Source organism: Bufo gargarizans, chromosome 8, assembly GCF_014858855.1.
Source record: "Bufo gargarizans isolate SCDJY-AF-19 chromosome 8, ASM1485885v1, whole genome shotgun sequence".
Taxonomy (NCBI): domain Eukaryota; kingdom Metazoa; phylum Chordata; class Amphibia; order Anura; family Bufonidae; genus Bufo; species Bufo gargarizans.
The window spans coordinates 85,919,982-85,941,673 of record NC_058087.1 but is presented as its reverse complement, the minus strand read 5'-3'; the positions used below and the strand labels follow the sequence as shown (position 1 = coordinate 85,941,673).

General features: G+C 44.4%; 1 protein-coding gene across 1 annotated transcript in view; it reads left to right on the top strand.

Moving 5' to 3' along the window:
• MDH1B (malate dehydrogenase 1B) overlaps positions 1-21,692 on the top strand; it is a 61,869-nt gene that overhangs the window by 1,775 nt on the left and 38,402 nt on the right. The window contains exons 2-5 of the mRNA XM_044304430.1: positions 3,979-4,091; positions 5,334-5,468; positions 6,533-6,675; positions 7,640-8,139. Of these exons, the coding sequence (XP_044160365.1) occupies positions 3,979-4,091; positions 5,334-5,468; positions 6,533-6,675; positions 7,640-8,139 (891 nt within the window). The remainder of the gene's footprint in view (positions 1-3,978; positions 4,092-5,333; positions 5,469-6,532; positions 6,676-7,639; positions 8,140-21,692) is intronic.

The window sequence follows — 21,692 nt, the reverse complement described above, 5'->3', positions numbered from 1 at the left end:
TGTCCACCCCTGTCAGACAGAGCGGAGGGCTCGCTATATCCTGACAACTTTCATGGATCTTTTTCTATGCTGCTGACAACCTCAGTCCTGATATCACTGAGCTCCGATCGGCCCCGTCAGAGGGTTTTTGTCCGCTGAGGCTGTCAATGACAGATGTCCCCTGCTCATAGAACTGCTGGCCGTCTGTCTATCCCAAGCCTACAAATCCTAGTGTAACAGGCCCCGCCACGTGTGTGTTTTCTCTTTATACTATATCTTTATACGCCCCACCCCCCATTCCTAGTATCTGCTATGCTTCGAGAGGACTCCTGAGCGCAAGCACATAATGGAGAGGACTCCAGGTCTTCTTGATGCATCATAGGGCTGGTTTGGGAAGACAGGCGTGAGTATAAAGATAAGGGCTCATGCCCACGAACGTAAGGGCTCCATGCCCGTGCTGCGGACCGCAAATTGGGTGCGGAGGCACGGGCAGAAACACAACGGAAGCGCTACGTAGTGCTTCCGCGGGGTTTCGATCCATGCTTCCGTACCGCATCTCCAGGTTTGCGGACCCATTCAAGTGAATGGGTCCGCATCCGTGATCCAGGGTGCACACAGCCAGTGGCCCGTTTACTGCGGACCTGCCGTTTGCGGGCCGCAATACGGCCACAGCAGACTGATCTGAGCTCACTGTATTACGGTAGTTTGTAAGACTGCCCTTTAATCCCTTAGGCCCCTTTCACACGAGCGTGACAGATTGGCTCCGGATGCGTTCAGGGTGCGTTCAGTGAAACTTGCACCATTTTGCAAGCAAGTTCAGTCAGTTTTGTCTGCGATTGCGTTCAGTTTTTTCTGTGCGGGTGCAATGTGTTTTGATGCATTTTTCATGCGCATGATAAAAAACGGAAGGTTTCCAAACAACATCTCTAAGGCCTCTTTCACATGGGCGTCATGTTTTTGGCCCGGATAAGATGCGGGTGCGTCACGGGAAAATGCGCAATTTTTCAGCGCAAGTGCAAAACATTGTAATGCGTTTTGCACACGCGTGAGAAAAATTGGCATGTTTGGTACCCGGGTTTGGGTTAGGTGTTGTGTAGATTGTATTATTTTCCCTTATAACATGGTTATAAGGGAAAATAATAGCATTCTTAATACAGAATGCTTAGTAAGGCTACTTTCACACTAGCGTTCGGGCGGATCCGTTCTGAACGGATCCGCCCATAATAATGCAGACGGAGGCTCCGTTCAGAACGGATCCGTCTGCATTATATTAGCTAAAAAAAGCTAAGTGTGAAAATAGCCTGGGACGGATCCGTCCAGACTTTCAATGTAAAGTCAATGGGGGACGGATCCGCTTGAAGATTGAGCCACATTGTGGCATCTTCAAACGGATCCGTCCCCATTGACTTACATTGTAAGTCTGGACGGATCCGCACGCCTCCGCACGGCCAGGCGGACACCCGAACGCTGCAAGCAGCGTTCAGCTGTCCGCCTGTCCGTGCGGAGGCGAGCGGAGCAGAGGCTGAACGCCGCCAGACTGATGCAGTCTGAGCGGATCCGCCTCCATTCAGACTGCATCAGGGCTGGACGGCTGCGTTCGGGTCCGCTCGTGAGCTCCTTCAAACGGAGCTCACGAACGGAAACCCGAACGCTAGTGTGAAAGCAGCCTAAAATAGCGCTGGAGGGGTTAAACAATAAATAAAAAATAATTTAACTCACCTTACTCCACTTGTTTTCCGCAGCCCAGCTTCTCTTCTGTCTTCTTCTTTGAGGAATAGGACCTTTTGATGACGTCACTGTGCTCATGACATGGTCTGTCACATGATCCTTTACCATGGCGATGGATCATGTGACGGACCACATGATGAGCGCAGTGACGTCACCACAGGTCCTTTTCCTGTGCACAGCAAAGATGAAGACAGAAGAGAAGCTGGGCTGCACGAACAAGTGAATTAAGGTCAGTTAATTATTTTTTTTTAACCCCTTCAGCCCTATTGTACTATGCATTCTGTATTAAGAATGCTATTATTTTCCCTTATAACCATGTTATGAAAATAATAATGATCGGGTCCCCATCCCGAGCGTCTCCTAGCAACCGTGCGTGAAAATCGCACCGCATCCGCACTTGCTTGCGGATGCTTGCGATTTTCACGCAGCCCCATTCACTTCTATGGGGCCGTGAAAAACGCACAAAATAGATCATGATGCGATTTTCACGCAACGCACAAGTGATGCGTGAAAATCACCACTCATGTGCACAGCCCCATAGAAATGAATGGGTCCGGATTCAGTGCGGGTGCAATGCGTTCACCTCACGCATTGCATCCGCGTGGAAATCTCGCCCGTGTGAAAGGGGCCTTAGGGTACTTTCACACTAGAGTTTTTCTTTTCCGGCATCTGGCATCTGGCATATCAATGCATTTTTCTGACTGATCAGGCATTTTTAAGGCCTCTTTCACACGACCGTTTTTTTTTTCCGTTTTGCGGGCCGTTTTTTGCGGTCCGTATACGGAACCATTCATTTCAATGGTTCCGCAAAAAAAACGGAATGTGTTCCGTATGCATTCCGTTTCCGTATTTCCATTTTTCCGTTCCGTTGAAAGATAGAACATGTCCTATATTTGGCCGCAAATCACGTTCCGTGACTCCATTAAAGTCTATGGGTCCGCAAAAAAACGGAATGCATACGGAAATGCATCCGTATGTCTTCCGTATCCGTTCCGTTTTTTGCGGAACCATCTATTGAAAATGTTATGCCCAGCCCAATTTTTTATATGAAATTACTGTATACTGTATTTGCCATACGGAAAAACGGAACGGAACAACGGAACGGAAACGGAACCACAACGGAAGCAAAAAACGGAACAACGGATCCGTGAAAAACGGACCGCAAAACACTGAAATGGACATACTGTCGTGTGAAAGAGGCCTAAGACTGATCAGGATCCTGATCAGTTTTACAAATGCCATCAGTTGGCATACTGCTTGCCAGATCACTCTGCCGCAAGTATGAAAGTACAATATAACAGGCCGGGTAAAACTGTAAAAAAAACAGATGTGCGCACCATAGGGTAATTCTGTGAGTAAAAAAGTATGAAGGAAATAACTTGCAAGGCTCACCTTGTGGTTGTGCAAATGTAGGCACAACGCTTATGAGAGTTAGTATGGTAAGTCTGGACACCTGAATGTGATGGTCTGCAGCCACGGGATCACAGAGAATCTTCTAAGTGGAGATGCCTGGAGTCCCCAAGAAGATGATTGGCACAGAAAAATACAAATACGTCCCACGGCACGAATTACCATCCACCAGTCGCCAGGATCAGAATAAGAATCTTTTATTGCAGCGATACAACGCGTTTCGGGGAATCACTCCCCTTCATCAGGTACAAAAAAGCTGCACCTTTTTTGTACCTGATGAAGGGGAGTGATTCCCCGAAACGCGTTGTATCGCTGCAATAAAAGATTCTTATTCTGATCCTGGCGACTGGTGGATGGTAATTCGCGCCGTGGGACGTATTTGTATTTTTCTGTGCAAGTATGAAAGTAGCCTTAGCAACCATCCGTGAAAAATGCATTGCATCTGCACTTGCTTGCGGATGCGTTTTTCACGCAGCCCCATTCACTTCTATGGGGCCAGGGCTGCTTGAAAAACGCAGAATATAGAACATACTGCGATTTTCACGCAATGCACAATTAATGCATGAAAGCCTACGCTCATGTACACAGACCCATTGAAATGAATGGGTCCGGATTCAGTGCGGATGCCATGTGTTCACCTCATGCATTGCACCCACGCGGAAAACTCGCTGTGACGAACCTTGTAATGCTGCTTCACTCTGGGCAGTGCCTGGCTGCTCCTGGCCATGTAGTAGATTTATCGCTGCTGCTCTCCCTCATTAGCGCCTCTCGTTGACGATAAACTTGTTACTTCCACTTACGTTATGTGTTAATTACTATAGTCTCTCCAATTAAGAAATAATACGTTCTTTTTCCACACAGGAAGGGCAGACTGCCCCTACTATGCCAAAGCAGAACTTCTAGCAGATTACCTTCAGAAGAACCTGCCGAACTTCAGAGTACACAAAATGACCCAGCATCCAGATGATTGGGAGGTGCGAGTCCTCCAACATTCATTCCCAGTGTGTAGGAGATAGGACAGGCTGCGCTTCTGCCTATGTCTAGCATGCTCGGAAATCTGCAAATGTCAGGCGTGTTTTCTGTAAAACCGCATTCAGGTGCACAGTGCTATGTACACATCTGCCACTTGGGAAGGTGATCTTCAGGTGCACCTTCTCTGGTAAAGTAGATCTGACCAGGACGGATCCATCGACAGATACTTATCATCTGTATCAAGCTCGCCTCCAGTACATGTCTGCATCAGATGGAAATGGCTGGAGCGCCCAGTTTTGGGACAAAAAAACAACTATATTTTTGGGAACAAAAGATTGTAATTGCCATTTTGGGGACAAATAGAAACAGAAGTAAAAATAAATATTTTATATTCCTTTAAAGAGGTTGTCCTGTGAAAAATATTCAGTTTTTTATACCAGCACCTGGGTCTGAATACTTTTACATTTGCATGTAGTTAAAAATGTAGTATAGCTAGTGAGTCATTCACTGAAACCTGTCTCCATAGCGCCACCTTCTGGTTGATCTTTTTCATAAATTTCTGTCCTGCTGAATGCAATGGAAGCACATGCTCCTTTCCATCCCTCCACTACCACCTGCTGCAGTAGAAAGGACATGCCCCCTGAGAAAGTGCACACCCTTAAGCTACCTACTTGAAATAAATCCAGCAGAGCAATTGGAGCAATGAATGGGAAGATCTCCAATCTGGTTCTAAGTTTGTTATGTACTATATGATAATGGAGTTTCTTTTTATTTACATTATTCATGAGATACCCCCTTAAAGGAGTTGTCTCTTGAAGACAACCCATTTTTTAATGGAAGCCATATGCCACAGGTGCAGCTTCCCTAACACCCAGCCTGGAAGCTGTATCTTGCCAATTATTTCCAAGGAGAAATGTATGGGAAGGAGTTGCCTTCATAAGACCTCACGTGGCTCTTCATGATGTATACAGCACATATATTCAGACCATCGTGTCACTGCAGTTGTGCTGTCACACCCTGGACTAAGGATCCAAAGATCGTTTACCACCTTAGATGGCACAGTGTGTACGGATCTTGGCACCTATTTGATGGGACACCTACGGGTGTAAGTCCATCGTCATCATGGTAAAATAGGCACTAAAGTAAATACAATGAACGAGCATTGTGCTGCAGAGTTCTGTACCCAGATTCCAGCCTTATCATCGGCATGAAGACATCTTATGTTGTATTTGCTGTCTCTGTAGGAGTGGCTGGCGGACTTGTGCCTAAGGAATGGATGGAAGCACAACCGCTCTCCTATAATATGGAGAGAGCTGTTAGATCGGGGAAGCAAGGGCCTACTTCTTGGAGGGTTTAATGATTTTCTGGAACATGCCCAGGTAACGTGTAGTTATGTGAATGTATTAATATTTTGAAGTTTATAAGATACACTGTTATCCTATTTTAGTTTTTTCTTGTCATTTTGTCAAATTGGGGTGACCATTGTCCGTGCAGCGAGCCGCTCATGTAATGAGGAAGAGTGTAATGCAGTCACATGGAGCGCTACGTTTTTATCCTGGTTTAACGCGTTTCAGGCTGGTTCTAATGCGTTATATCTAACATACTGTACATAGACATCTTTTATTCATACTGGCCACTATCTTCTTCTCAGGTCTGTCCATTTTCTTTTTTTATTGAAAATATTATATATAAGAAACTGTGCCCTATATATTTTATCCTTGTGAAGACTTTCCAAAATCCTCACAAACGTATCAGGGCAAGTAATGCTACATAACAGGACTTATTTCATATACCAGGGGTGCAGACCCTTATCATATTGAACCAACCCCAAGGGCCACCATAACATTTAAAGGGATACATTTATGGTGTATCAAAAGTATATGTCATGAATGTGTGATAGGATGCAAGTTCCGCTTCAGGACTCCGACCAGTCAGGGCATGAGTTCCCTTTTCCCCCCCATTCAGCATTGCATAGAGGAGGCAATCATGCATGCCTCCTGAAAATAATGGCTTTTGTGTTGTGTCCCAGAATTCCACAATTTCCATAAACTACAATAGAGAGAGGCTCATGTCTAGATGGTCACCTCTCTCCTTCATATAAACAAGGTCAAGGGGCCTTAGTTGTTTCTTTATACAGTATATGGGAGACCAGTGATGGCTACACAGTATTCTTTCTGAAAGGGCAAGTAGACGTGAGCAGCCGCAAACAAGCATTTCTGTGTCCAGATGATCGGGGGCCTCTTGTGGCTCCTGGGCTGTAGGTTGTGCACCCCGGTATGTAGTGTTGCTTTTTTCTTTCTTAAATGACCAGACCTCCTAATTGATGGTAGCTCATCAGTAGAGTAGGGGTTATACTTGTATCTTCATGCATGGAAATAGCCTATCCTTCGTTGTATTCAGAACTCATGGGTGATTATAATTGGTTTATTATGGGGTTTTTCAGGAGTACTACAATGTGACATCAGCTATGGTGAGTGATCAAATGAAGGACATTGCCGCAGAGAATATACAAGTCCACCTTGACCTAGAAGAAGAAGAAAATAACATTAGGCAGCAGTTCAATCCACTGCATCTCTGGATTATCAGGTATGGCAGGGAAAATGCATGATATGAAGTGTGAAGGGAATTTATCATAACTGTGTGCCACTTCTGTTTGTTCTCTGTAGTCAGCACATAGAGGTTGATAATCACTTGGTTCTCATCTATATGATGCAACGCATTTCAGTGATTGAGATCATCATCAATTTTAAAGGGGTTATCCCATGACTAACGTAAAAAATGAAAATCAGACACCATATAGTACATGACAACCTCTTTCTAACAAAGCTAGCACCAGACCTGTACCTCACATGGATCCAGAGATCTCCCCATTCATTGCTCTGCTAGCTTGATATCTAGCTGACAGCTTGGGCGCCTGTCTAAGCTCTCCCAATCAGAGCTCAGGAGGCGTGTCCATGCTCTCCCTATCACAGCTCAAGGGGCGTGTCCATGCTCTCCCTATCACAGCTCAGGGGGCGTGTCTCAGCTCTCCCTATCACAGTTTAGGCGGCATGTCCATGCTCTCCCTATCACAGCTCAAGGGGCGTTTCCATGCTCTCCCTATCACAGCTCAGGAGGCAGTTGAAGGATGAAACTGAGCATGTGCGTCCATCTCAATGAGCAGGTCAAAGAAATAAGAAATAAACAAGCTGCAGGTGGCGATGCTAAATTTTTAATTACATGCAATTACAAAAGTATTGAGATCCATGTGCTGGTTTGAAAAGTGTTGAATATTTTTCGTGAGACAACCCCTTTCGGTCCTGTGACTTGGCTCCACGTTTCTTCACTCCACGCACAGCAGTGCTCAAGAGAAGGTCTTCTTCTGTTGATTTTGATCTACATGATAAGTGGGTACTCTTGGACCAAGTCTACATGAAAATAATAGGATGACCATGTTGGATTTTTTCACCTCAGTATTGATAATGTGCTTTTTCCATGGATTTCTAGATATGTGTTTAGTGAACTTGTGCTTTTCAGAGTGAATGCATTTCTCCTCTGCTTGTCATTTCAGTGCTGCAATGCCTGCCAGCTACAGCCTTATCCCTATATTGGCCAGCGGTGAGGTTTTTGGAAGAAAAAAAGACATCTGGTTACATTTATTGGACAGCATCCACGCCCAGCAGACTTTGCAAGGACTGAAAATGGAGGCTGAAGACTTAGCGTACCCATGTCTGCGGAAAGTGACTCTCCACACAATAGCTGATGATGCATTTCTTCAAGCAGACTTTGTAATTGTCCTTAATGATGAACTTGCCAAAGACGACCAATGTTCAGAAGCTCATATTAGCAAGATCAAGGAACAGTGTGCTCAGTATGGAAGGCTCATTGACCAGAATGCGAGCAAAGACGTGAAAGTGATTGTATCAGGAAGCGCTTATGCAAACCTCTCAGCCCTGGTTCTAATACAAAGTGCACCATCTATCCACCCTCACCAGATAGTGGCTTTGCCAACACAGCTGGAGTTTGAGGCGAAAGCTCAGATAGCAAAGAAGCTCAGTATAAATTCATCAGGTATGTAATGATACGTGATGGTAACGTGAACGCAGCGCGATGGCATCAGGTCCGGAGTTTCAGTGGGGCAAAGTCATTACAGTGCTTCAGTTCATTCTCTAGTTGTGTTTCAGTCAATATTATTTCTCTTTTTTACACCTGCGTGAGCGGGGAAAAGTCGTAGTTTCGGCCGCAGATCCCCTTTGCGACTGAATCTGGGATGGATATAGACCAACAATTGTCGTATTCCTGATAAGAAATGACCCCCTTTGTCTTTATTCTTTATGCTCCAACATGATGTCACAATAGTATTTCTCTCCAGAGTTCAATTGTGTGTGATGTCACAATAGTATTTTGGCCTCATTTATCAAATTAATTTCTTAAACTGGAAAATGAACTGAAGCTGAACCTTAAAGGGAACCTGTCATCGGGATTTTGGGTATACAGTTGAGGACATGGGTTGTTAGATGGCCGCTAGCACATCTGCAATGTCCAGTCCCCATAGCTCTGTGTGCTTTTATTGTGTAAAAAAAACGATTTGATACATATGCAAATTAACCTGAGATGAGTCCTGTATGTTAGATGAGTCAGGGACAGGACTCATCTCAGGTTAATTTGCATATGTATCAAATCGTTTTTTTTACACAATAAAAGCACACAGAGCTATGGGGACTGGACATTGTGGATGTGCTAGCGGTCATCTAGCAACCCATGTCCTCAGCTCTATACACAAAATCCTGGTGACAGGTTCCCTTTAATTGTTTGCTGTAGTGCAACGAAGGGAATCGGAGGCTGCATTCACATGACCATTACAAATGGACTCCCTGTCAGTTTTTCATGGCCATCCATGTGTGCATCCGCTTTCTGGCAGTTTTTCCATTTTACATGGCCATTTAACAACTGCCATGACAATCAAATGAATTTTATTTTAAATATTTTTTATTTATTTAAGCCCCAACCTCTGTAGTATACATAATGGCCCCCAGCATTAATAATGTCCCTCATAGTGGCCCCCAGCAGTAATAATATCCCCTATAGTGACGTCATCACGCTGGGAGCCCAGGTCCTTCAGCATCAAGAAAGGAGCAACTGCCTCTGCTCGTGCAAGTGGATGAGAGGGGGATTTTTTTAATTTTAGCCCCTAACCGTTTTCCACTAGTGTACTGGTTAACAGCTGATAAATGGTTCTATGCGCCATTGATTTTAATGGAGTCTGTCTGGCCATGAAAATGGTCAAAAATAGGACATGTCCTGTTTTGTCGTCGCCACTATTCACTGGCCGTTGGAAAAACGACCATGTGTATAGCCCCATCAATTTCACTTGGTTCTCAAAAAACTGTTGAATTCATGCAAATTTAGACGCCTTTGAAAAATGAGCCCCTTTGTCCCTATTTTTACCACACCCTGCACACCAGAATTCTTGCTTTCAAATTTGCAAAAGAGGGCATTTTTTTTTACTTTTTTCATTTGACACTACCCGCCCCAGTTTTGAAAAGCGGGTATGGTTACCTATGTTAACTAGTTTTGTCACAGATTTATCACTGAGATTTTTTTTAAAGTTGCAAAAAAAGACACCCGGCGGGTGGCCTAAAAAAGCAAACATAAAAGAAAAAAAAATAATAATAGAAATTCTGGTCAAAAGTGTTAGGTTCAAAGCTGTAACAAACAGTGAGTGGCATTTTCATAAATTTGGCACAAAGTGCACAAATACAGACTCACAACCGAACTTCAAATATTACTTTCATGATAAATCCCCCACTTTATGCATTGGCTGGTTCTGCTGTGATGATGCCACAATAGTATTTGCTCTTCTCTGTTGACTGCGTTCCATTCTGATGCTGTCACAGTAGCGTCGGCGTTATTGTGTTGCTATTTTGTATTCTGATGATGTCACAATAAGTGTTTTTTTTTCTAGGAAGAATTCCATTGTGATGATGTTTCTTTTTATTCGTTGGCTTTGTTCTATGGTGATGTTACTTTTCCCAGGCAGAATTTGATTTTTCTCACGCGCATATAAAAAACGCATTAAAACGCTTTGCACTGGCGTGGAAAAACCGCGCATTTTCCCACAACGCACTGCATCCTATCCGGCCCTCACATGCGACGCCCCTGTGAAAGAGGCCTTAGTGTTTCAATATAGCTCTGTACTAGCTGTCACCAGTGGCGGGCTAGGAGCGTAAAGGGGTTGTCTCACGTCAGCAAATTGCATTTATTTTGTAGATAAAGTTAATACAAGTCACCTACTAATGTATTGTAATTGTCCATATTGCTTCCTTTGCTGGCTGGATTCCTTTTTCCATCACATCATACACTGCTCGTTTCCATGGTTACAGACCACCATGCAATCCATCAGTGGTGCTCGTGCTTGCACACTATAAGAAAAAAGCACTAGCTATGTTAGCTCCCACTGTCCCAGCCGCCAGAGAGGCCGGCACTTTTTCCTATAGTGTGCAAGTACGGCCACTGCTGATGGATTGCAGGGTGGTCGTAACCATAGAAACAAAGTGTATAATGTGATAGAAAAATGAATCCAGCCAGCAAAGGAGGAAATATGGACAATAACTCTTTAACTCCTTTGCGGGGCTTAGTGGAAAAAGGTGGAGCTTCATGGGAAAATGGGCCTGGCCTAAAATGTGCTGTTTGACAAAAATGTGCCATTATTCTGGAGGAAAATTCTGTCTCAAAGTAAGACAGCAATACTTTGTATAGAATTAAACAAAATGATCCATTCCCGCACCAAAGGTGTCATCCAGACTGAACCACTGTGATAGATTTGGTGAAGGTAGAGACAGCCTGTCTAAGTTTATGCCATCTAGAGGATTTGTAAATCTTGGATTATACATAGGTATCCACATATATTTAAATGCAGATCTGCCACATATTCCCTATAATAACACCAGTAAGTATCCCCCCACAGTTTGATCATATTCATAATTATGCACTAAACAGCATATTTGCAGAGAAGAGTATTGTCTTATATATATTCCGTATTTTTCGCTTTATAAGACGCACCCCAGATTTTAGAGGAGGAAAATAAGAAAAAATATTTTCATCAGAGCTAATATCAGATCTTCAGATCAGACCCCCATAAATATCAGGACATCACATAAGACCCCCATATCAGCCCTCTATATCAGACCTCAGATCAGACCTTTATTTCTGACCCCTATCAGACCTCAAATTAGCCCTTAGGCTACTTTCACACTAGCGTTCGGGTGTCCGCTTGTGAGCTCCGTTTGAAGGGGCTCACAAGCGGCCCCGAACGCTTCCGTCCAGCACTAATGCATTCTGAGTGGACGCGGATCCGCTCAGAAAGCATCAGTCTGGCAGCGTTCGGCCTCCGCTCCGCTCAGCAGGCGGACACTTGAACGCTGCTTGCAGCGTTCGGCTGTCCGCCTGGCCGTGCGGAGGCGTGCGGATCCGTCCAGACTTACAATGTAAGTCAATGGGGACGGATCCGTTTGAAGATGACACACTATGGCTCAATCTTCAAACGGATCCGTCCCCCATTGACTTTACATTGAAAGTCTGGACGGATCCGTCTGAGGCTATTTTCACAAATATTTTAACAATATAATGCAGACGGATCCGTACTGAACGGAGCCACCATCTGCATTATATGAGCGGATCCGTCTGAGACGGATCCGCTCTGAACGCAAGTGTGAAAGTAGCCTTAAAGGGCTTCTGTCACTAAACTCATTTTTTTTTTGGGGTACTTATAATCCCTATACTGCGATATATCTATACATTATGTTATTAATCATTTTCGTTCAGTAGATAATGCAAAAAACATACTTTTATAATATGCAAATTACCTGTCTACCAGCAAGTAGGGCGTCTACTTGCTGGTAGCAGCCGCAAAAAAACGCCCCCTCCTCCTGTTGATTGACAGGGCCAGCAGTGATCTCCTCCTCCGGCTGGCCCTGTCTGCATTTCAAAAATCGCGCACCTGTCTTGATTCGGCGCAGGCGCTCTGAGAGAAGGAGGCTCGTCTCCTCAGCACTCCCTCAGTGCGCCTGCGCTGATGACGTCTTTTCTTTCGGTGATGTCATCGACGCAGGCACACTGAGGGAGTGCTGAGGAGGCGAGCCTCCTTCTCTCAGAGCGCCTGCGCCAAATCAAGACAGGCGCGCGATTTTTGAAATGCAGACAGGGCCATCCGGAGGAGGAGATCACTGCTGGCCCTGTCAATCAACAGGAGGAGGGGGTGTTTTTTTGCAGCTGCTACCAGCAAGTAACCGCCCTACTTGCTGGTAGACAGGTAATTAGCATATTATAAAAGTATGTTCTTTGCATTATCTACTGAACGAAAATGATTAATAACATAATGTATAGATATATCGCAGTATAGGGATTATAAGTACCCCAAAAAAAAAAAAAGAGAGAGTTTAGTGGGGTGACAGAAGCCCTTTAATGTCATACCCGCCTCAGACCTCAAATCAGCCTTTTGTTTCTGACCCCCATCAGACCTCAGATCAGAATAAAATAAAAAAACTCCTCTTACCTCTCCTGTGCCGCGGCTCCTCCTCATCTCCGGCAGAAGTCACGCTCCCCTGTTTTCTCTGGCCCGTGCTGCACTGTCACCTGACAGCGTGCAGCGTCAGGTCATAGTGCGTGCACTACGTCCTGATGCTGTTCGGGGCCAGGACAGTGCAGCGCCGCCCCAGCAAAGAAGACAAACGAGGGCGAGTACCGGAAGCGCTTGCAGCACTTCTTCCCTGCTCCCGGCACCTAATGCATACTAGTAAGCGCTTCCATAATGGAAATGCTCACTAGTATTCGCTTTATAAGACGCTTTTATAAAGCGAAAAATACGGTAATCTGTATCCCATTAAATATGGGTCAAAGATTGTGAGATTATATAACATTAAACTCTATGGTATGTCCCCAGAGGTCTCAGATTGGTCTGTATTAAAGGGAACCTGTCACCAGTTTCATGGTGTCCTAACTAAGGGCAACATAAATAAGTGACTGATTCTCTTAGCAAAATGCTGGGTCACTTTCTGTAATTGACCCAGTCAATCTGCCAACATCTTGTATTAAAAAGCTCCAGCTCATAATGATGAGTCCTGAATATTTATGAGCTCCTGACTCTCCCCGCCCACCTGCTGCTGATTGACTGTTTTTTTCCATAGGAATCAGCAGCAGGTGGGCAGGGGAGTGGCTATATCTCTGAATTAAATAAACACTGGACTCAGTGACATCACGCTGGACTCAAATCAGCTTATTAGCATGAGGCATCTTTGTGTATATATTATGAGGTAACCATCTGTCACACCAGTAAGTGAATACATCTAAGAGACTTTTTAGTAGTTAATGATTGTATATAATTAGTTAGATTATAATCAAATATCCACATGACAGGTTCCCTTTAAGGGATTGATTATTCGCTTATGCATTAATTGGTTGGTGTATTTTGAACATACCCCTCATCTATCACTGGGGCCGTGTATATTGCAAACCATTCTGATTATCTCAAAATAATGTTTGTCTTACCGCATAAACTATGTCACATTGTGATGATGTCACATTAATGTTTGACATTGTTCTGTGGCTTTTTCATTATGATGATCTCACAATACCAGAGTTGGATTGTGAGGATGTCACTGTTACGGACGTTCCCGCCACAGGTGGCAGGAGATCGGTGATATTGGCAACATGTGGTTTGATCTGACAGGTTTTCCTTGTAGATCAATAGGCGGCAGTGTTGTTTCTGGTAATGGCCACATTCCTTGCCTCAGGTGTTGCTAATGTGGTCATTTAACCTTCCTTATTTATTGTTTCTTCTCCCACAATGCTGTGCGGTTTATACCTTCAGTTTCAGTTGTGGAAAGCTGGTGTGTGGATCTTGGAGAAGTTCCTGGTGCTTCCATTGCTCCTTTGAAGTTAAGTCTTTCCTTTCCCCTTTTTGTATTTTGTTTGGGTTCTGTGTGTTGCATTTCCATATTGTTTGTATTAGGCCTGAAGGAGACTCCTGATCGTCCTTCCTTTTGGAAGAACAGATAGTCTCGTCCCTGCCATTTGTACCAGGGTTCTATAGGGCTAGATATGACTCTACGTATTCCTGTGTATAAACACACCTACCTCTGAGGTCTGTTCATACTGGTAGACAATCAGGATTTTGGTTAGGGTTTTATTAGGAGGTGTCCATCTTCCTTCCCTAGTTCTCAGACCTGATTCCCTGTTTCCCCCTTCCATCTTATGCTCGGTGTTGTGTTTCCCTCCCACACCGAAGCGTGACATTATAAACCGCCAAAGCAGTCTTTTTTTGTTTGTGTGCAGCCATGGATCCTATTGCTGCACTGGCAGGTCAGTTGAAAGGGTTGTTTTTGGAGGTAGCTGACCTCCGCATGACCGTCTCGCAGATGCAGAGACCACAGGCTGCTGGTCCTAGTGGTGGTTGTGGTTACCAGGCCTGTCTTGAACCTAAAGTTTCCCTCCTGGACAGATTCTCTGGGGGACATGATCATTTCATTTTGTTTAGGGAGGCATGCAAACTGTATTTTAGGCTACGTCCACACTCCTCTAGGGATGAGACAGCGAGTCGTGTGGTTATTTTCTTGCTTAAGGGGGATGCACAGTCATGGGTTTTTCTCTGCTGACTGGATCGCAGTCTCTCCGGTCAGTAGATCCTTCGAAGCTTTGGGTCTTATCTATGATGATCCGGATTGGACCTCTCTAGCCGAAACCAAGCTGTCCGGCCTTCGTCAGGGCGATTGTTCCACTGAGATTTATAGCTCTGAGTTTAGGAGGTGGGCTATGGATACGGAGTGGAACGATCCTGCCCCCCGTAGCCAGTTTTGATAAGAGTTATCAGAGAGGCTTAAGGACGCTTTGGCCTTTCATGAAACCTCAGTGTCTCTGGAGGCTGCTATGTCTCTGGCTATACTCATGGATAGACGCTTGAGAGACAGATCTAAGGGCCCCTCACATGATGTATCGTCCTCCTTTGACACTTTGGGTGAAGCTACTCCTGGGTTTATGTCTGGGGACGAACCCATGCAATTAGGGGGAGATACTCCTGGATCCGCTTTTAAGCATACTAGTAATAGGAGGGGAGTGTGTTTTTTTTTTTTTTTTTTCTTTTTTTTTTTTCTTTATGCAGACAAAAGGGACATTGATCAGAGTATGACCAAACATTCAACGGCAAAAAGAAAAAAGAGGGACATTTAATTCCCATCTGACTCTTGGAGGGGTGAGAGGAGAGTCATAAAATGTGCATTTGTCTTTTATTGGTAGTACCCGATTTCTCCTGGCTTCTGAGGTGGTGCTAGAGTCAGAAACTGTGGGGATTGAGGTGTTTATCGACAGCAGGGCTGGGGTGAACCTGATTGATGCTCAGCTCGCCCGTATGCATGGGTTGTCAACGAGTGCATTAGAAAAAAACATTTCAGTTTTTGCTATTAATTCTGCACCTCTAACTCAGAAGTGTTTATCTCAAGTGGTGCATAATATCAGATTAAGACTGGGTGATTTTTATGAAGAATTTATCTCATGTTTTGTGTTGGAGGGTCTCCCTGCATCGGTGGTTCTTGGTTTACCGTGGTTAAGCAAGCACAATCCAACCATCGATTGGCAAGCTAGACAGAATTTGGATTGAGGTGATTATTGCATTGACAATTGTCTGAATCTTTTTCTGTCTTAACTACGAAGACATTACCCTCTTTTATATCTGATTTTGCGAAAATCTAGGTTGTATAACCTGAAAGACTGGCCATGAGAGAGTATATTACCGAGAGTTTGGCTAAAGGACGCTTTGGCCTTTCATGAAACCTCAGTGTCTCTGGAGGCTGCTATGTCTCTGGCTATACTCATGGATAGACGCTTGAGAGACAGATCTAAAGGCCCCTCACATGATGTATCGTCCTCCTTTGACATAAAACCTTCCAAATATCCAGTGGCAGCAAGGTTCTTTTTTGTTAAAAAAAAAGTACAGAGGTCTTCGGCCTGAACTTGGATTACTGTCCGTGATCCTTACCCTCTTCCTTTGATTCCTAATTTGTTTAACCAGATTATTGGTGCCAAGGTGTTCTCCAAGTTGAACTTAAGGGGGCATATAATCTGATTACGATCAAGGAAGGGGATGAATGGAAGACGGATTTTAATACTCCTGAGGGGCACTTTGAAAACCTGGTCATGCCTTTCGGGTTGACCAATGCTCCTGTGGTTTTCCAGAATTTTGTGAATAACATTTTTCATCACCTTGTGGGGAGGCTTGTAGTCGTATATTTAAATGACATTCTAATTTACCGTATTTTTCGCTTAATAAGACGCACCCCAGATTTTAGAGGAGGAAAATAAGAAAAAAATATTTTTCATCAGTCCTCAGATCAAACCCCCATAAATATCAGGACATCACATCTGACCCCCATATCAGCCCTCCATGTGATACCCACCTTGAGACCTTAAATCAGCCCTTTATTTCTGACCCCCATCAGACTTCAGATCAGCCCTTTGTTTCTGACCCCCATCAGACCTCAGATCAGAATAAAATAAAAAACTCCTTACCTCTCCTGTGCCGCGGCTCCTCTTCATTTTTGGCAGAAGTCACTCTCCCCTGTCTTCTCTGGCCTGCGCTGCACTGTCACCTGACAGCGTGCAGCATAAGGTCATAGTGTGTGCACTACGTCCTGACACTGTACAGGGTCAGGACAGTGCAGCGCCGGCCCCAGCAAAGAAGACAAGGGAGGGTGAGTACCAGAAGCGCTTGCAGCTTCCCGTCACCTAATGCATGCTAGTGACTCACTGGTATTCGCTTTATACGACGCAAGGCAATTTTCCCCCCATACTGTGGTGCATGAGGCCTTATGCATAGTGTGGTAATGTCTGGCAGAGTTTTTTTTGGGCTACTGGAGGCTGCCACCTGGTGACTTTCCTTAGGGCACTGTTCCACACTCCCTCCAGATCACCAGATCTGATGCCACTTTTTTTGGGGGGAAAATATGTCTTATAAAGCAAAAAAATACGGTATTTTCCAGACCTGGAGAAATATCAGGATCATGTTAGACAGGTGTTACAGATCCTAAAGGACAATAAATTGTACGCAAAATTAGAGAAGTGTGTTGCTGTACACGAGGTGCAGTCTTTGGGCTACCTGCTGTCATCTTAAGGTTTTTGAATGGATCCCGAGAAAGTCTGTGCTGTATTCGACTGGGATCAATCCAAAAATCTAAAGGCTCTTATGCAGTTTTTGAGGTTCACCAACTATTACCTAAAATGTATTCAGAATTATTCGACAATAGTAAAACCCTTAACTGACATGACTAAGAAAGGGACAGATGTCTCAGTGTGGTCTGATTCGGCGTTGCGAGCCTTTTCTGCGATCAAGGAATGCTTCTCTTCTGCCCCTATAATGGTGCAGCCGGATGTATCACAACCTTTCATTGTGGAAGTGAGCGCGTCCGAGTTGGGGGTAGAAGCAGTTTTATCACAGGTAAATGACGTCCATGTGCCTTTTTTTTTCAAAAAAATAATCTCTTCTGCAGAGAGAAATCATAATGTGGGTAACAGAGAGTTACTAGCCATTAAGTTGGCTTTTAAGGAATGGCGTCATTGGTTGGAATGGGCGATTCATCCTATCACGGTGTTCACAGATCACAAAAACCTGGCTTACCTGGAGTCGGCTAAACGGCTGAATCCGAGACAAACCTTTGTTTTTCACCAGATTCAATTTCACTGTCACTTATCGTCCTGGGGTTATGAACGTCAAGGCAGATGCCTTGTCACGTAGTTTTCCTGGAGGTGGAAGTCCTATACTGTCGGAAGGGGTGGTGATATCCGCTCTTTACCATGACCTAGAGGTGAGGGTGTTAGAAGCCCAGGGAGACGCATCGGATTCTTGTCCCTCTGGGAAACAGTTTGTGCCATCAGAATTGCGTCACAAGGTGTTTGAGGAACATCACTGTACGGTTCTTACGGGACACCCTGGAAATAGATCCACTGCCAACCTCATCTCTCATAGATTCTGGTGGCCAGGGTTGTGTAAGTGTGTTGAGGACTGTGTCAGCCTGTAGTACCTGTGCACGTGCTAAGGTGACACGTACCCGCCCTTCCGGATCTCTACTTCCGTTGCCCATCCTATCCAGACCATTGACTCGCATATCCATGGATTTTATCACTGATCTACCGAATTCTTCAGGAAAGACAGTTATTCTGGTGGTAGTTGATCACTTTAGTAAAATGGTGCACTTTATAGCGTTGCCGGGCCTACCTAATGCTAAACACTTGCACAAGTGTTTGTTGACAACATTGTGAAACTCCATGAACTTCCTCAGGCCCTGAAAATTCATTCATAATGTGTTTCATAAATCTTTGTTGAAGAGATATGTTGAACCTTTGGAGCCGTCTTCCTTGCCACCCGCTCCTGTCATGGTGGACGGTGGTTTGGGATTTTAGATCGCCAAGATAATTGACTCTCGAGTTCTCCGGAGATCTCTACAGTATCTTGTTCACTGAAAGGGTTATGGACCAGAGGAGAGTATGTGGTTACCAGCATCTGACGTGAATGCCAGTCATTTCGGGAAAGCTTTTCACAGGTCTCACCCAGATAAGGTCGGTCCTGGGTCACCCGTAGAAGGGGGGGTACTGTCATGGACGCTCCCACGACAGGCGGCAGGAGATCGGTCAGACTGGTAACACAGGGTTTGATCTGACAGGTTTTACTTGTAGATCAATAGGCGTCTGTGTTGTTTCTGGTAATGGACACCCCCCTTGCCTCAGGTGTTGCTAATGTGGTCATTTAACCTTCCTTATTTATTGTTTCTTCTCCCACAATGCTGTGCGATTTAAAGTTTCAGTTTCAGTTGTCGGAAGCTGGTGTGTGGATCTCGGAGGGGTTCCTGGTGCTTTCATTCCTCTTTTGAAGTTACTGTAAGTCTTTCCCTTCCCTTTTTGTATTTTGTTTGGGTTCCATGTGTTGCATTTCCCTATTGTTTGTATTAGGCCTGAAGGAGACTCCTGTTCATCCTTCCTTTTGGAGGAGCAGGAAGTATCGTCCCTGCCATTAGTTCCAGGGTCCTATAGGGCTAGATAGGACTCTACGTATTCCTGTGTATGAACACACCTGGGGTCTGTTCATACTGGTAGACAGTCAGAATTTTGTTTAGGGTTTTACTAGGAGGTGTCCATCTTCCTTCCCTAGTTCTCAGGCCTGATTCACTGTTCCCCCTTCCCTCTTATGCTCAGTGTGGTGTTTCCTTCCCCCATCCAAGGCTGTTTCATTATGTGATGAAGTCACAGATAATGTTTTCCTCTAATACTAAACATTATGATGATGTCATAGAAGAGATTAACTTTACTCCATGGCAGTGTTCTTTTGTGTTGTTGGCACATTAGTGATTGTTTTTATACTTTGGCTTTATTTCATTGTGGTGGTGTTATATTGGTGGTCACCACTGCCCCATTGTTCTCTGTTGGCACAAGAGCCATGCCACTCACCCAAGCAGCCCTCTCCTGGTCCGGTACCACTCTTCTCTTAGACGGCGGCGGTCTCTGCAGCGAGCACATGTATTGTATTTTGCAGGCTGTGGCTTGCATACCTTGCTTTTTGCTCTGGGATCTCCTGGTCTCCTATAGGGTTACAGGACGACCCCTGGGTATATAAGGCACTTTCCCTAATGCCTCCACACCGGCACTAATAGGAGTTTGATCCAGTGGAAGCAAAATAAAAAGACACCTCCTCCAACCAACTCCAATTGTTGTTTCCTGTCCTTCAGGACGGGTGAAAGCCTGGCCAGTGAGCTGGCTGAAGATCTAGTGCACTCAGCCTAGAATCCTTCCCCTTCTTGGGAGGGCTGAGCAGGGGACAGAGGCGGCAGGTGGAGCGTGGGCTCTCCTTCTCTGTCCCTAGGTGTAAGTCCCGCGCTGGGCATCCCGGGCTATACCTACCGCCGAGTAGACGGGATCGACGCGTCTCGCATAAGGAATCCTCTGTGGGCAGGAGGATTCCTAAGACACGGCATTGCCCTTCCTCATCCGGGTTCACGCCTCCAGCGGTTGCTGACGGCATCGAACATATCACGCCGGCTGTAGGGGTGTGGCCAGGAGGGGTTGATGGATGGTATTTCACTTATCCCAAGATAGTACGTGTATATATATATATATATATATACATACAGTGCTGCCCATAATTATTCATACCCCTGGCAAATTTTGACTTAAAGTTACTTTTATTCAACCACCAAGTAATTTTTTAACGGGAAATGACATAGGTGTCTCCCAAAGATAATAAGACGATGTACAAGAGGCATTATTGTGGAAAAAAAACATTTATCATCTTTTATTTACATTTGAGCAAAAAGTGTCCAGTCCAAAATTATTCATACCCTTCTCAATAATCAATAGAAAAGCCTTTATTGGCTATTACAGCAATCAAACGCTTCCTATAATTGCAGACAAGCTTTTTGCATGTATCCACAGACATTCATCTTTAGCAATGATCTCCAAATCTTTCAGGTTGGAGGGTCTTCTTGCCATCACCCTGATCTTTAGCTCCCTCCACATATTCTCAATTGGATTCAAGTCTGGACTCCAAAATGTTAATGTTGTTGTCTGCTAATCATTTCTTCACCACTTTTGCTGTGCGTTTTGGGTCATTGTCATGCTGAAATGTCCACTGGTACCCAAGGCCAAGTTTCTCTGCAGACTGCCTGATGTTGCCGTTGAGAATACTCATGGATTGCTCTTTTTTCATGGTGCCGTTTACTGCGATTAGGTTCCCTGGTCCATTGGCTGAACCCCCCCCCCAAAGCATTAGGTTCCCACCACCATGTTTGACAGTGGGGATGGTGTTCTTTGGGTTGAAGGCAGGGTAGATTTGATTTAAAGCAAAATGATTTAAATCACGATTTAAATCACTAGTCAGTAAGGCTTGATTTAAATCGTAGTTTTCTTCATAAAGACTAATTCTTGCTGGTATAACTTATAATAGGCAAGTAGATGAAGATTTTTAGAATAACAACTTTTCATATTAGTTTGATTAGGTTGATTCTGTATTCGTAGGTTTGTAAAAGTTAGGATTAAGGTATTTTTCTCAACTCTGTTCATGTTATAACATTTTTGCTGTGAAGAAGAGGCATGTGATCTCTGCTGAGTCAAATTCAGTTTTGAGAACTGCAAAAGTAAACCAAGCATCTGTGATAATATCTTGTAGGCAGAGAAACTGCCCAATAATCTTACAAAAACCTCTGGAAGAGCATAACATTGTGAATTAATTAATGGAATTTATTTACCCAAAAAATTGCACATACAGAAACATAGAAACATAGAATGTGTCGGCATATAAGAACCATTTGGCCCATCTAGTCTGCCCAATATACTGAATACTATGAATAGCCCCAGGCCCTATCTTATATGAAGGATGGTCTTATGCCTATCCCATGCATGCTTAAACTCCTTCACTGTATTTGCTGCTACCACTTCTGCAGGAAGGCTATTCCATGCATCCACTACTCTCTCAGTAAAGTAATACTTCCTGATATTACTTTTAAACCTTTGCCCCTCTAATTTAAAACTATGTCCTCTTGTAGCAGTTTTTCTTCTTTTAAATATTCTCTCCTCTTTTACCTTGTTGATTC